This window comes from Megalops cyprinoides, chromosome 1, assembly GCF_013368585.1.
Source record: "Megalops cyprinoides isolate fMegCyp1 chromosome 1, fMegCyp1.pri, whole genome shotgun sequence".
Classification (NCBI taxonomy): domain Eukaryota; kingdom Metazoa; phylum Chordata; class Actinopteri; order Elopiformes; family Megalopidae; genus Megalops; species Megalops cyprinoides.
In genome coordinates this window covers 56,580,843-56,597,824 of record NC_050583.1, presented here as the reverse complement: position 1 = coordinate 56,597,824, position 16,982 = coordinate 56,580,843, and the positions used below count along the sequence as shown (strand labels likewise).

Below are 16,982 nucleotides of genomic sequence, written 5' to 3'. Positions count from 1 at the left end.
TTTCTTAATGAATGGTGCTGTATAATGTGTTTTATGCACTTTGTGGTACTCCAGATAAGGGTGTCTTCTAAAATGTCTCAATGATAACACCAAGAAATCAAAGGTAAAGGTTTATTTGAAAGATTTAATATTTCTACTAAAATTACAGTTTAAAAAGTTAAGATAAATATAAAAAGAATCAGTTAAGGCACAAAGACTGAATTCAATAAATATGTTTTTTTCCTGTCACACATGGGGGGCTATCCCATTGGTACCTGCAAAACCAACATAAGGGTTTCTTATCCCTAATTGCCACCTAATTAGATTCAGATATGAAGATATGCTAATGCAAGATAACATCATTCATTTAGGCATCCAATCACAGCTTTAAAAATAGAAATGTTACATACTTGTACAGTAGTACATTCATATTGACATTCAACAGAAAAAGGCACTTGTGCTGTGTAGAGGAAAATGCATAGGTAGCCCTTTTCAATGTTAGGTGATACCAGGAAATGATGTTCCCCAATCCCGTATCAACAGTGGATGCTGCACGAAAGCATTCAAGAATAATAACTTAATACTTACAAAAATGCCACAAATTTCCATACATGAAATACATGATTGCTCATGAATGTAACTTCAGTAATCTCACTTGGCTCATAACTGAATGTGAAAGGTAATGATTAGTCTAAATTGTTACCATTTCAAACTCTGCACAGGGTCATTCAGAGTGTAAATGTAGGGTCAACCCTAAAATGGTGAGAAATAATTGTGTTGCACACCATTTCACCATGTCTTTTGTGGGGGTTTACCACATGCACTCACATTTACCAGTACTGTGTGCAATGTAACGACAGCTCTCTTCAGCTGTCAACTGGCAAGTGCTGAAATTTTGTGGTTTAACCAGCAGAGACTTGCTTTTATCAGCTTCTCTACATCTGTCTCAGACTGCTGGAGTAATCAGAGAATCAGATGGTAAAAATACAATCATACTGCTAATACAAGACAATTTTACAGTTATAAAATATGTGTGACTACAGACCTTCATATATGAAGATTAAACATGAAGAATTAAAGAAGAATATAAAATAGGAATGTTTCCGTTTCTGTGCTGAAGGGAGACCTCAGGTCTTTTTTTCCAGGGAGTGAGATGTGTGTTCACTGGTCCTTCTGCAGAGAGGTGTAGTACTCGGTGAGGACCTTCCAGGCTTTGGGGGCCATGAAGCCATCGGGTGGGTTCTCGCCGCTCCTTGCCAGCTTTCTCATTCGGGTGCCGGAGATGAACTCAAACTCACTGTGCCTGAAAAAGCAAGGCAGCATGGCAGTGAGCAGGGGACCCGGGATTCTGTGTCCTTGGAACAACCTGGACGTAAAGAACTGATGATGTAAGGGACTGTTGTGCGCCTCACCTCTCCTTGTCGTAGAAATCCATGGCTCTCTTGGTTTTGTTGTAAGCAGCGACTCGGAAGGGGATGATCTCCACAGAGGTGAGGCCGGGGGCCATGGTCAGCACCTTGCCCCCGTGTGTGGGCTCGTACAGGTCCTGCTTGGTCTCCGGGTGGGGCATGCCTGCAGGGTCTCGGCCGACGATGTAGAAGTTGGACCCGGCTATCATCCGTGCCCGGCAGTGCCACTGCACCTGAGGTAACGCAAACACAAACAGGAGTTCACCCTAGTGCAGGGTTCTGGGCCAAACACAAACATTAAGGGAACTATTTATTTTGAATGTCCTCAGAAACCCTATAGTAACGTCTGTGGCTGTAGCGGAGCGAGTAGGGGGGGGCAGAGGGTGTGGCTGCCCTGGGCCTACGGTTCTTCCAGTAACAAAGGGGTCCACCTTGGGCCCAATCTGCCTGACTGAACATGCATTTTTGTTTGTTGAGTATTTTGAATAAAGTTTGTTTGTGTGTTTTGATTGCAAGAGAAAAATTTAAAAGTCAGACTGAGGGCGTAATGGTTTCGACCGACCCCTAGCTAATTTTCTCGCCGCAATATTTATTTTGAATGAGCAGAGACACAATAGAGTTACAGAAAACTTTATTCGCTGTCCAGTATCCTTGTGTAAGTGTACAAACAGGAAAATTACGCCCTCTGTTCGAGTCCCTAAGTAGGAACTCGGCGATCACCGGCTGTCTTGTTTTATTTCCCATCGCCATCACTGCTGACAGACCCGCGGTATTTAAAAATGGTCTCACGCAATGAGGTGTGCTGAAATAGCACACCTCATTGTAATCTGCATTTTTCTCCGTTCCGCCCTACTGTCTCCGTAACTTTCCCCTTGGATCTGTCTTGCATCTCCATACAGCCTGTAATAGGCTGTGTAAGGGCCCACCACAGGTCCTCGCCCCCTCTGCAATGAGCCATCGGCTCCACCCCTGGTCTGTGGGGTAAAGTTTGTGGCATTGTAGTTCACTGTGTACTTTCAGCAGTAAATTACTTTTCCACAGCAGTTAATGAATGCCTGTTTGTCCTGTCCTGGGTGCAAGCTTTTACTGGAAGGGAAGCTACCAGTACTCATGTTTGCCCAACCTCTATTTCTCACCACAGGTTAGTCAAGTTAGTCAGCCGTTAACAAACTTAAACTGGAGGCCGTCTTTGCGTTTGCCTGTTCGAAAGGCACACTAACCACCTCAGTCCTGAGAGGGCTAGTGTGCAAAGCGGAGGAACAGTGCGAGTAGCCAGCGGTACCTCCGTCGGCCCGGCGTACATCATGGGAGAGGGGAATATGGCCACGATGGTGGAGTCCGGGTCCAGTACTCCCTCCTCCAGCACGGCGGCATGCTGCTTCATGCGCCAGTCCAGGGGCACGTCGTCGTCCTTGGTCCACCCGCCCAGCGGGTGGAGCAGCAGCACCGGGCGCTGGTAACCGCGCTCCAGCAGCCGCCGCTTGGTGTCCTGCATCAGCAGGGCGTGCCCGTTGTGGACAGGGTTGCGGAGCTGGAACGCGAAAACGGCGTCTGGTGGACACGTGCACACACACACACACACACACAACAGAGTTTCATGAGTCACAGAACTCCCAGGGCTCACACTGAGGTATGCAAGCACTTTTAAATGCCTTTTTCATGCTCAGAACATTGTTTACATAAATTTTCACATAAAATGAATTGGCCATATTTTTTCAGGAACATATTGTCATTTAGATGCTCTAATCCAGAGGGATTTACATAGGTTACAATTTTTACATGTTAGCCACATGGCTGGATATTTACTGAGGCAATTCTGGTTTAATTACCTTGCCCAAAGGTACAGCACCACTGCCCCAACAATCAATCAAACCAGCAACTTTCTGTTTACAAGCCCTCAGCCTAACCACTATGCTACACAACAATTTTGATGCAAAATTTAATAGGACGCCGTGTGGCAAATGGACCCTACATTTTAAAACCCTCAGGGTACCAGCTGATTTCTAAGTTGGATCAGGTGTATATTACTTGATGATTTTTCCTGTAGACATAGAAAATAGTGGAGACTGCTCCAGAGGGATGATACTCATCCTTCTCATATTTCCCATCACTCAAACACAGTAATGGCTTGTGATGCAGCTTTGTCCTTCTCCAGGAGGTTACAGGTAATGGAACTGCCAAGGGATGAGGAAGTGTGCTCTGTAACTACTGCTTTCTTTAGCCCTCCGCACCCTTGGCAAGTGCTGAAGCACAATGCACCATTTCCCTCAGCGGGTGAGGCAGTGATTTGTGACACATATCCTGATTGTGATCTTTTACCTGCTTTCATCCCCTTGAATTTCTGCTTCAGTTCCCGGGGAGTCAGACGGTACTGATCCAGGCCGTCATTCCACTTGATTCGTTCGAGGACTTCCAGGTCACCGCCGACCAGCCAATCGCCACTCTCCATTACCATCTATTAAAGACGACATATGGCAGGTGTTTACAGTCACTCAGGCGCACCCATCTTATTTACAGATGCAGCCAGTGCGATATTGATTCTGTCTCAGTGCCGTCCGTTAATATCTTAACAGAGACATCCCTTATTATCTCCGCAAATGTATTTCTAAAAAAAGAGCGCCCACATTATCGTCTGCAAACACATAAAGGGGGAGGGTGAAAACGGAAAATGATTTATGGCGGCGGTTGCCACGGTAATGTGAAAGGCGAGTCTGACCTTAATGTAAGGGTGCTGCGGGCAGGAGGTTCCCCACTGCCTGGAGCAGCGCTCCTCCTTGCGGTGTTCGTAAAACTCCGGGTTGCGGAGGATGGCCACTCTCCGGCCTTTGTACTCCAGGGCAAAGGCAGCGCAGCCGTCAAGGCTCTCCTTCTTCTCGGTTGAAACGGGCAGGACGATCGGCACAGACAGGTTGATGGTGCCGCCTGCCAACATCACAGCGAGCAGATCACTTAGTACGCTATTCAGAAGCTGCCATTTTCAGACAAGACACGTGAGCTCCATAATTACTAATTGGTTTTCCCTGAGACACCGGTGAACCTCTACAATCCCACCACCAAGGAAAACAAAATCTTGATCTATGTGTAGGTAATATCACAATAACCTACAATCAATGCCAAAAAAATCTAAATATGGAAGGGAAACATATTGGTCTTCTGACCTTTAAACAGGGGCTTTTCCCACCCTGAATAGTATCACAGATTATCAATACAGATCTCAATACAGTGTGTGTCAATTGATTTTTTCATTTTGTTCTGAATGTGGAAAACCCCTAACATCACTCAAGCATAACAAACAATATACTTTATACAGGAAAATGGGTTTGGGTGTTCAGAATTCAAGATGTCCAGCTACCATCCAGTAGTGTGCTGAAATGCAGGACTTGTAGAAACTCCCTCTCTCTCATGAAGCCCTTAAGAGGACTGGCCCAGCCTTCAGCTAGCACTTGTACCCACTGCAGATCCAGCTGGAGAAAAGCAAGGAAATATGACCATTAGGAGAGCAAGAACCAGCATCCACTCTGTTAGCAGGATGTTGAGCTGCAGTACAAATCCCTTGTGCACTGTTTAAGTAACACCATTACGTGCACGTTACACTAAATAGTGATGGAGCTGAAGGGAATATTTCACACAAGTCAATGTTTGTTATACATATAATTTGTTATATTACACAAAGAGCATCAAAACCTGTATATTGTAACATTTCGGCAATGTGCAATTGTTATGGTCACATTTTTAATTTTAATGTTTCAAGCCCCTGATTTAACTTGGTTTTTCAACAAAGTTCATATTGTGGCATTCCTGGACAGTTGAAACAAGTTAAAACGGATTACACTGAGATTTTTACCAAAAGACGGCTGCGAAATGGAGCCCTCATGCCTCTCCTTACCAGGGTTCTATTATTTTCCTCTACCTGAGCTCTGTTGTTTTGAACTCTCATACTGAGTCTTGCTTAATGACGAGGTAAACGTCCAAAAGATTGCTGTCCCTAAACGGACAAGCACGCTTCAGCACATGAATAATGATGCCAAAGTTGCCTGTTAATCTAAAAGCAAAGTAAACAACACAAAATAAATAATTACTCTCGAAAGTTATCTATTTGTACACTAGAACACACTGAAAAATTGTCCTTGCTGAGACAATTTCAAATGCCATGACAAAAAAAATGTGGAAAAACTTTTTTTTTAGTTTGTTATACAACGTTACCTTGGTGATGCTAAGGGTGGGTAGAGTGTTGGCATCGGCAATTGCAAGATTCAGCTTGTTCTCGGAAACGAAGAGCTCGTTCACCTCCTCCATGACGCCAGTGGGTACGATGTTCTGGAGAAATAGACCCACGGTGTTATCCGGCTCACTTCATGTTAACTCCAGAATCATTCCCTCCACTCTAGCACAGAACACCCCTCTGCTGTCTTCTCGTGTGTACGGTCACACTGGTGTAATCAGCACACTTGATTAGAAAAATTCTAGCTAACGTTAGCTTTGAGGAAACAGTGATTTAACATTACGAAGTATAGCAAATACGGTGGTGAAAACTATGAGAACCTTAATAACGCTAAACAAAATGTAACAAACCACGTACATAAACATACTGTAGCATAAAATAAGTCACATACGAAAGGGTTAAGCAGCTGCCAGAAAGGGGGGGGTGGGGGGTAATGGGGAAGGGGAGTTGGAGGGGACGAGCACAAATCTAAAGGCTGCAGGCTCACCTGCTCCTTCAGAAGCTCCACCACATGCTGGATGCACTCATTCACAGTGATCTCTCCGGTCTTCAGGACCAGCTCAGGGGCGTCAGGCTTCTCGTAGTCCGAGTCGATTCCAGTGAAGCCTGGGGCGACAGGGCCGAGTGTTCAGTCTACCAAAGGAGGCAAATTCTCTCTGCTAAGGTTTGCACTGCTGTAGATGGGTGGTACTGTCAGAAGAGAAGTGAGGTTAACTGACGCAACAAAAAAAGGTTCCTTTGAGCCAAGCCTGTCGTACAATCAAAGCCGCATCTCAGATTGCACCCAAGCTCTTTTGAACATTCTGAAATTCCTTGATGAAATCTGTAACTTGGACTGGCATGTCCAGGCAGCCCCAGCTTTCGAGAAACATTCCTGGGAAGCAGGTTGGATAACTGATAAGTTGACCATTCACTGAATCCCTTGTTTGGATAGAACACAGTGTTTTAAGTTGAGGTTACGCTCCTGATTACAGAACATTGGATGACTGCAGATTTGTTCCCTTAAAGATATTAACCTTAAAGATGTGTCGTGAATCAGGATTTTCTGTTGTAATGGCGCTAATTTGACAAATGTACATGTGGATTGTCATGAACCAGTTCCGCACAAAACCCAGACTGCCTGTATTTGTGAGGCTAATGCTGGGGTAGATGCTCCATCCCTCAAAAGCAAGTTTTTGCTATTTGTCCCACCTCACAAAGTATTAAATGCAATACTAAAAACCTCCAGAAACGTGCCCCTCAAGCAACTGCATGTACCTGCTTGATACAGATTATGATATACATGATTATGATGATTATGACTGATATATATATATGATTATCATTATCATAACACTTGCTAAGGCTACAGAGGTGTTTTGTTTCTGTAACTGAAACTGCCACTGCAGCAAGTAATTACATTTTTCACTGTCTCTACTACCATTCCTTATCCCTCACAATGAGTGTCTTGTATGTTCTATAGAATTAACAGCACTGTATCATCCAGATAATGACATCTGCTAAATTGAGAAGTGGATGAAAGGCACTTTGTGGTCTTTGTCTCATCCCGTCCTCAGCTCTTCGTTCGCACAGTCAGTGTGGTACCTTTAATCTCTCCGGCGCGGGCCCTCTTGTACAGTCCTTTGACGTCCCGTTGCTCACACACCTCCAGGGGCGCGTTGACGAACACCTCGAAGAAGGGCAGCCCGGCACTCTCGTGGATCTTCCTGGCCTCGGCTCGGTCCTGCGCACAGACCAAAAGTGTGTCACAGGTATTGGCATGGTGTAACGGTAAGGAACAGGCCTCATAATCCGCAGGTTTGCACTTGGCTTCCCAGGCGTGGCACTGTGCTTAGCCATAATTGCGAAACATCGTTTATAAGCTATATAAACTGATAACATGCGAGCATGGTAAGTCATCCTGAGTAAAGGCGTATCTTAGGCAAACATTTAATGTGATTTACTGGTGAATGAAGAGCAACGTAGCGTGACACAGTATCATAGACTTCACCTGGTCCTCAGACAGTTGCATCAACCTGTGTATTCAGTATTCAGTATGAATCCTTGGATTCATGCCATCACCCTTACAGTAAACCTTCCTGGTTAGCCTCTAATCATTGTAGCTTTATTGCAGTCATTTGTGTGTCCAATTTTGGTTTAATTACTGAAGTGGGGTGAAAATTCTCTTGTTTAGGGTGATGGAAACACGCAAAAGGGTGTAGCTCACCTTGGTGAAGGGGGAAATGAAGCTGGTGATGCACACGAGGCCGGCGTCAGCGAACAGCTTCGCCACCTCGGCGATGCGGCGGATGTTCTCCTCCCTGTCCGCGGAAGTGAAGCCCAGGTTTTTGTTGAGCCCATGCCGGATGTTGTCCCCGTCCAGCGAGTAGCAGGGGATGGCGTGAGACACCAGGTACTCCTCCAGAGCAAAGCCAACCGTGGTCTTCCCAGCACCAGACAGGCCTGCGTGATTGATGACAAAAAAAAAAGTTAAGCCATGACATGGGTGAATTCCAACCAAGGCATCGTTTGATGTGTGCAGTACAGCTGCTGTTTGGATCTGGGTAAATGTGGCAGCACGAAAGAGGAACCAAAGTGGAAACACACGGGCTGCACATGCCCGCATGGAATTCCACAGAGGGACACAGGAAGTTATGCGGCGGCAAAGGCCTGGAGGGCTGCACTGCAGCCTCGGTGCAAAGCATCATAATTTGTACGGTAGTATACTTGGCTTCCACTGCTTCGTCAGATTGTGCATGTTTACTTGTGGTAGGGCTTGAATGGTGTTATGTTCACACTCAATGGTCTGACACCATTGCTCATTTAACTTGAATGGATACACTTATGTTCTATTGTGCTGGAAGTTGCTCTGGATAAGAACGTCTGTTAAATGAATGTAATGTAATGTAATCTCGAGCGGAACTCTGATTTTACTGGTCTGCCCAGTACCGTGATGTCTCCTGCCCACCACGCCACTGGTGGCACTTGGCTTACCAGTCAGCCAGACAGTGCAGCCTCGGAAGCCTCCTCTGGTGCCCACCACTTGGCCTCTCTTGCTCCTGCTCACATGGTGAGCCTGGTACACCACGTTGGTCGATCTCTGGAGATCCTGAAAAACGCAGCAAGCTGTGCGTCAGACACCGGTGCTTCAGACACCGGCGAAGGCGGACAACACGTGAGAGCAAAAGGCACAACAGCAACCGAATATCGAACAGCATTATGGGTTTGCAGTCAACCATGAAATATTAATGTCAGCTGCAACTTCACATGACCCCCCCAAGGGTTTTTAGACCACTGCACATGAGGGGAGCAAAAAACTGAGCTTTGTAATTCATTTGTACCCCACAGGCCTAAAAAAACCACCTAAAGACAATATGTCAAAATATTTCCCCCATCCTGGCAGTATTTTTTCCTCATAAGTCAGATATAAAAACAATGTCTGTACACCAGCTGAAATAACAGGACGCTCAGAGGCCTGGACCCATGCGAAATTTATAAGGTTCTACAGAATTCTGGGGGAAAAACTGTTTAAGAATCCGTTGTTTCCAGAGTCACTGACATCATCCTACATACACCTTTACACACTGAGATAATATGAGCCTCAAATATTTCATATCTTTGGCACACACTGAAAACAATTATTTTATACAAAACAAAAGAAAGTCATTTCAATGTGACATTACTGTATTACTCAGTGACGTAGGTAAGGGCGAGCAAAACCAAATAAATGCATTTGTTCTTGAGAAAACAATGCTACAATATCAAAAAATGACGGCTAGAAATGAATGCCTTCATTATAGGAAAGTGAATTATGATACGAAACATGATATCATACGCACAGTAAACATACTATTAGTTTATTATTCTCTGAATGCCAAAACATAATGGCAGCTTCACTTCTCATAGACTTCCTCTCAAACAATAAAGTGTGCCTTTGGTAGTACATTCTTTGTGTTTTTTACAAGCAATCCACTCCCTGCTGATTTCCAGGTTTACACTCATGAACCTTGGTAGGACTTAGGCTGAGGTGGGGCAAAGGTACTCGATGGATATATAATATCAGACGACTGCGATGGCCAAATTATAACCTCAGTTTCCCTCATCTCAAACCAGACCTTCACACTGCATAGTAATAAATGCGATCATCTTGCTTCTCTGTGCAGCAAACTTTTCCTGTCAACGCTAATCTCAGGGAAGGCTTCAGACCAATTATGCAGTTCAGAAGCAAAGCACTGCTCAAAAAGCATTGCTCAGTACAGGTGTGCGTTTTATATGAGGTAAATAATTAAATTACAAAAACCACTGACAAGCTTTAATAAGCATGTCAGTATCAATCCAAGTAATTGATCCTAGTAATTGATGATCTAATGTAATGATCTAATATTTGGCCTCATCCATTATAGTTTTCCGTTTTGCCCAACGGAAAAACCTGTCCTGTGTTTCTTTGCAAGCTCAGGGGTACGCATGAGAGAGCTTTTTAAATAACTGACACAGCCAGCACTTCGTTAGCCATGTTAAATAATCTCAGGGGGAGAGCTGTGAGAGTGGCAAACTGAGAAGACAAAAGCTGGGCTGTGTAGTGTGCAGCCCCGCTGCGGGCCCCTGCCCTGTACTGTACGCTGCACTGCTGCTCGCAGAGGGAGCGTCACACAGCCACGCACTCACAACTTCCAGCTGAACTCCGGCATTGTCTTACATAAGCGGCGCACAGGAGGGCCAGGGCCAGCCCTCCACGGGGCCGTCCGGCCGGGGCGGCGAATGGACCAACTGGCGGTCGGCCCACCGCAGCACGCCCCAGCTTCCTGTCAGGGCCTCTGGGGTTTCGGCCGTAAAGCGCCCCTCGCTCAGCTGCCACACAGGTGGTGCCGGCACGTCAGTTAACCTATGCGCGTTGCCAGGCTGCCCCCACAGGCCTGCCCTTCACAGAGGCATTCATCCACGCAGGTCAGAGAGTCACTCAGCTTGGGTGGGTGAATATTTAAAAAGAGCCACTCAGCCAGAGAGGTGAATATTTAAAAAGCAGCTCTGTGCCTGATGAGGGCACACGGAATGAGGAAATGCGTCCGGCACCATTGTGCCGCTCACTGCAGGGTAACAGGAGGAGGGCTCACTGATGGGGACTGCTGGGCAAAATCAAAAGCTTTTCTTTCTCATACTTGTATGAGACAGTAATACTTGTGTAAAAATGCACAGTTTAAGGGAATCTCACAGAGCAACTGCCTACTACCTTCAGCAAGGGGCTGGATAACAGCGGAGCATGCTCCGCTCGCAGAGCGGGGGTAGCTCGGACAATGTAACCACTGTGCTGCAGTTAAATGGTGATGTGGCAAATTTTGTCCCACCCCCCTTCCTCCCTCACCCCTCTCCACTGCCTCGCTCTCACACATACGCGCACGCACACACCACCCTGGTGCCACTCTTCTGCCAGTAAAGAAACAAGCAATTATTCAGCACGGCCCCGGTGCCAGCTCTTCTCAGACAGTCGACTCACTCTCTCTCCCCAGCAGCCAAAACCTCTGCACTGCAAATAGGCCCTGCAAGTCAGGAGTATAAAAAAAGGATTCAGTGTAAAGACTGTGGTTCTGTTTTGGAGTACAGGGATCTCCGGCCAAACATGACGGCAACATAAAGTGCTGAAGTGTACTCCCAAAATGACACACCCGAACAGGCAGCAAGGATTTTAAATGAACAAACTGGAGTGAGAACACAGCTCACCAAAGTCTGTTTGTTTAAAGTGGGCCCTGACCTGAGCTTACCTCAAAATGAAGCTTCATTTCAGAATTGCCTTAACACCCAAGTCTCTATGCTACCAGTAATACTGACTTTTTAAACGGTGTGTGCCTTCTTTTAAAGGCAAAAACAGTTGACCAAAAACCACCAAGGCAAGTTAAAGTGAAATAACATAACCTGTGTCTAAAATAACCATTCCTCAGCCAAACAGCAACCCTGTAAGACTGAGTACAGTAAAAGTTCATTTAGAGGGTTGCATTCTTTCGGCTACTTAGGCAGAGAGAGGGTCTGTTTTGTTTGGCTGAACCTGATTTCCCTTGTTGCTTACACTGTTGCTTTAACTTCATTGTTTCCAGAGTGCAACTGGGAAAGGATCATTTATTGACATTTATTGCAATGCAAAAACAGCAATGATTATTGGCTGTCAAATATTAATCCTTAGATAACTAGACACAAATGAAAGTTACACACAGGAAAACCGTACGACAGAGAGGTTGGGACCGACAAAAGCCAAGGTGACAGCAACTGATAGCTATGTGGGGGTGTAAAAAAATGTTCCCTACGCCCTGTCAAAACAAATCATTCTTTGTTATTTTTATTCTTTGTTGCATATAAATGTAACTTCTCACTTTCCCCATTTTTCACACAATTTTTTTTTTTTTTGGAGTAGGCAATTGCACATCATTCTCATCCCATTGCAGCAACATCTAAATGCATGAAGAATAACAGGGTGAGGTGAATGCAATTCTCCAACACACACACACACACACACACATACTACCACAACTACTTTCCACAGCTAAGCCCCACAGCTCACAAAGAGGCAGGTGCCGAACAGAGGATAGGTGTATCCAACGAGTGCACCCAAATCAGTTGGAGGAGGTGGAGAGTGGTGTGACAGGGGGACCCTGGCTGACCTACTCACCCCTATCCCTGGCAAAATGAAGCCTATTTGTTTTCCTGATGTGGACTCCCAGCCATTATCAGCAGATGACACAGCCAAGCTCCTAGCTGGACAGTAAGACTCAAACTGAAAGGAAGCATTCTTACAGTACAGGCAATGTTTAAATTGGCAGTTTAATTAACCATGCATTGAAAGACAGTCAAATACTATATTGTCATACAAGTCATTATCCAATCGACTTAATATGACAATAGCAGGCAGATAATATTTAGTTCAGACAATTACAGTGGGGTTGTTTCCACCCAGAAACAATCTATCCCTTCTGACTATCTGTTCATTTGAAAACTGAATTTATGGGACTTATTTTAAACAGATGAGAACACTGTAAATAATACATAATGGTATGTTGGATACCCTAAACTTTCAGTGGAGCGCTCTCCCTCCAATATTAGAAGAAAGAACAAACCTGAGCTTTAAATTTACAGTTCAACATGCTACTTAAGAGAAACTACAAAAAGTATGGTGTCCCCACACAAGCGGTGTGCACAGTGGCCAGGAGAAGGGGACAAATTGGTTTTCCTCTCTCTCTCTCCTTCTCTCTCATCACTGGCTCTACAGTGGACCAGAGGAAACAAACAGAGCCATTCATTGAATCCCACAGCGTGGCCCACAGCCCCCATGGCCTGCTTATACCACTCACACCACCTCTCACCGAGCTGCCCTGTGCCACGTGATATCTGAGCTTCATTCATGCAGACCAATGGCTCAATAACTCATATACTGTAGGTGCACAGTGTCTCCACTGTCAGACAGAGCTGTTCAATGACTGCCTGTTCCTCTGGTGGGGTTCTCTAGTGTTACAACTAGCCTGACTGGTTCCTCTGTGTGCCAACACTCCTTGCTACCTCTAAGCCCTATCAAAAGAAATACAGAATCACTGTGCCTTTGATATGAAAAGTTCAGGCATCTTTTTTTTAATCATAAATCTGCCACTCTGAAAAAGTCATTTCTTAGTACCCTTTCGGCAAATGTTTTTATAGTGTACACCTCCAGCATAAACAAAAGAAAACAAGTCATATTCAAGAGAAAAGGGTATTTCATAGCCTTTAAAAATGGCACATTGACCTGGCATGTTAAACAATGAATGATGACATTGCTTAAATGTGTCACCTTTGTGCTAGTTATCTGGCAGTGAGAGCATTTAGCACACAGATTAACAAAAGGTTTGCTACACCTAACTGACAAAGCATTTGTTATTCAAATAGTTTAAGTTCCCTACCATATGACATAATCACAAAATAGTGCACTTTGGATTGCTTTTTTGATGTAATGACCTGTGCAGCTTAACCCGTTAAACTATGTAGGTCAAACTGAATGAGCTCAATGGTTCCATCTACAAAATGAATTTACAAGTGATGAGAATGCTGACTAGCAAGATTAGAAATGGAAGTGGCAGGATAGCCTGTCACGCTTCATGCATTGCTTATGTAAAATGTGACAAAACTGGCTGGCCTGACTTTCTACACACATCTTCTGTATCCTTCGACACACACCTACCAGGAAATAAAAAGCAGTAGTATATTTACTTTGGAGCCTGCAGTAAACTAGTAAAATTACAGAGTTGTTGAATTTGTGCATTTGTTTGTGAACAAATGTCATGTGCTCTTAAGCCTGCTGCATACAGAAATTGAGGATGCTTTACCTGGCAGTTAAAAATGTCCTGTTTACCAATCAAGTGGCAGCTCCTCCTTTTAACCAATCGACTGGCAGCATAACTGGACAGAAGAAGAATGTGAGATTCTATACTTGGCATGAGTCTTGGCTTGAGAACAAAATCAATAATAATAATAATGATAAAAATAAAAAGTACCATTACGGAAGTTACTGATACTCTCTCAAACTGCTGCACAGGGGAATTTAAAATTTTAAAAACCTGATCTTTCACTGTGTTTGGCTCAACAGTGGTTTAATATTTACCCACATAATCATACAGGGACAACCATCTGTGGTTAAGCTATTAAGTCATAGCTCTTAGGCATGCTTTCTGTACCTACACATCTTTGATTGTTACTTTTCTCCCTTTAAACTGAACTGAAAACAGAAAAAATAAGGATATTAAGGAAAAACAACCTCAAGGAATAAGGAGAGAAGAACAACGTTTCTTCAAATCTGTGGCAGTAATATGATACAGATGAAAGCAAATGATGCAAAATAATATGAAGAAGCAAATGCCATCTAAGATCGAAGTACCCAAGGGATACAATTCAGTGACGTCCTTAAACCACTACTGTACTACACAACCTAAATATGTGCACAAAGAGCACTAGGCTATTGTTAACAGAAAAAGCAGGTGTTTTAAGAGGCCCTGCTGCCAGTAAATGTCAAGACCTGCATGAAATGCTTTTTGAAGGCACGATTTATGATGAAGTTATTATTTTGTGACACTCTAAAAGTCATTCGAGAGGTGGCACAGGGTGAGCCCCACAGCTGGTCTGTGGGCTTTACAAGTTTTCTCTACTAAGCACATGGAACTGTGGAGAGAGCAAAAACGTTCATTTATTAAACCTGTAATATCATCATAGTTTCTCAAAATAATTTATTTATGGATTAAGTAACTACATTAAATACATAAGCACTTTAAAGATATTAGAATAAAACACACATAAAAATATTTATATTACAATGTAATAGACTTGTGTGTACATAACCATACAATATTAAGTATAGCCTACAACAATTAATCCTCAAGTGTACAATACCAGTAAATACTAATATTTCTTCTGTTTCATTAGGCCATACATGCAGCTTCCATCTTCACGTAAATAATGTCCTATAGCCGTTTAGATACGTTAGAAAACTGGAACATCGGGGAAAACGTATTACAAAAGTCATCCCTCCCACTCACAAATCATTTAACCCTTTACTAGCTCCTAATCTGACAATAATAGGGGAAATTAATGTCAAGACCATTTGAGAAGCACGCGCGTTATTTGCGAGTTTCACTTCCACCCTGGGGAAAAATACGATGTGCACTGTCACGTAATGTCATTCTGATTTTCAGCTGCAGATAGCTAAAATGGAATACTAACGCGGAGGAGACTGTTAGTGTAGACGTGTGCAGTAGAGGAGACTATTAGTAGATATGCATAGTGGGTAACATAGGGGTAGCTACACTGGGTATGTGTACTACCTAGGCTACCTGTGTGTCACCATAACACTTGAAATTCCTCGCGCTTTGGTTTGGTGTGTAGTGAACTACTGACAAAATATTTCTCGAAGTGAGAGGATACGCGGCGTGGCAGAGAAATTTAGAATATTAACCCCAAACTTCTACACATTTAGTTTATGTGGCATTGAGCTCGCCTGTTTCTGGGCAGCCCAAGGTACAGTCCCTACGATGCTAGCTCTGTCGCCGTCACTTAAGCACTATAAATGGGTATTGCAAGTCGGTATCTTCCCAGATATAAAACACAAATACTTCTAGATGCTTCTAGTAAAAGTGTTTTGACAGGTTGAGAGAAATACATCTGTGCTTACATACAGTCCATAGTCTGTTTCAGAATATCACGAACAATTAATCCTCTGAACGTTCTGAACGGTCAAGAATGTGAGCTTTAAACGGCAATGTAGAAGTGTAGTCTCATATCTGCGATGCAGCCAGCAATATAGCAAAGCAGACAGCACTCTGTGGTAGAGCTACATCACTGAGTGTAACTGACTATACACTAACTCAGTGTAACTTTGTTATTTGCGGTGGAAGGAACCGTAATCTCACCCGGTTGTCAATGGCAGCATGTATCAATTTCAACTAGTGTGACAAAAAACAGTAACATAGCAAGGACAACAAATCTGGACAGTTTATTGATACATGACCAACATAGCCTATAAAATGCGACTACCCACTACATACCACAGATTACAATCACATCCAAAATAATGTTACTATTTGTAACTGTTGCATATAGCTAACATCAATGTGTCATTCCAGAAACTTCACAGTTAGCTACCTTCTTATTAGCTAATGTACGTACAACTGTGCTAAGTAACGTTAGTCAGGATAGGTTAGAAAATGTTCTAAAGCTTGCCTCGTAGAATGACAATTTTCTTACCGTTCGTTGCTTTTTGTTTCCAGACATAGTACACACTAATGTTCTGATGGACTCTGAACTTATGGACTTCCGACGGCTGACCGGCCTGTGTTGCCTGTTTGAGGTGAACTAGCGAACTGGCTTGCTAGTTTATTCGCTGGCAATAATCGGGAAGAAGAGGAGTTTGAAACTGCAAGACACGTAGCATTTCAGTGAGCCTGCCTTCATCCCTCCTCCCAGATCTACAGATCTGCATAATGCCTACCAGCCAACACGTCAGCCTCACGACACTCTGCAATCCGAGAGCTTCTCAGAAGAAACGTACGATTGTCCGTGAAAAGTTGCGAAAGACAACACCGATCGTTAGAGTGAAAAAATCTGTAAGGCTGTAAATATTAGGAATTCACTTTTCCAAGTTATGGTATTTCAGAGGCTGAGTTGCTGAACACCCGATGCAACGACCGTTTCCTTCTCTAACCAGAGTAACTGAAACCCCCGCAGGATTGCTTCACACAAATTTGGGAATTTGCTTGGTTTACATCGTCGTACTATCGGTATTTAATCCGAGATGGTTCCACTGAAAAAATGCTCACGTTCAATCAGAAAGCAAATCATGGACTTAGAGTTTAAACTCGAGTCGAAATGTGTTTCACATTTTCATAGAACGATTG

The 16,982-nt window shown here is 43.8% G+C and overlaps 1 protein-coding gene across 1 annotated transcript; it reads right to left on the bottom strand.

Moving 5' to 3' along the window:
* Positions 1–104: 104 nt before the first annotated feature.
* papss2b (3'-phosphoadenosine 5'-phosphosulfate synthase 2b) lies at positions 105–16,558 on the bottom strand. Its single transcript, XM_036545093.1, has 12 exons — positions 16,333–16,558; positions 8,584–8,698; positions 7,817–8,052; positions 7,195–7,333; positions 6,098–6,216; positions 5,592–5,705; positions 4,741–4,852; positions 4,105–4,310; positions 3,708–3,843; positions 2,671–2,939; positions 1,392–1,621; positions 105–1,282 (listed from the first exon to the last, which is right to left on the bottom strand). The coding sequence occupies exons 1-12, from the start codon at positions 16,357–16,359 to the stop codon at positions 1,141–1,143; spliced, it is 1,845 nt and encodes a 614-aa protein (XP_036400986.1). The 5' UTR covers positions 16,360–16,558; the 3' UTR covers positions 105–1,140.
* Between the last annotated feature and the right edge of the window lie 424 nt (positions 16,559–16,982).

Excerpts from the sequence above, each read along its gene's own strand:
- papss2b (XM_036545093.1), bottom strand. The coding sequence starts at position 16,359 with ATGTCTGGAAACAAAAAGCAACGAACG. Across the intron at positions 4,853-5,591 it reads CCACCCTTAGCATCACCAAG|CTGGATCTGCAGTGGGTACA; the intron begins GTAACGTTGTAT and ends GCTTTTCTCCAG. Across the intron at positions 4,311-4,740 it reads TTTCAGCACACTACTGGATG|GCGGCACCATCAACCTGTCT; the intron begins GTAGCTGGACAT and ends TGATGTTGGCAG.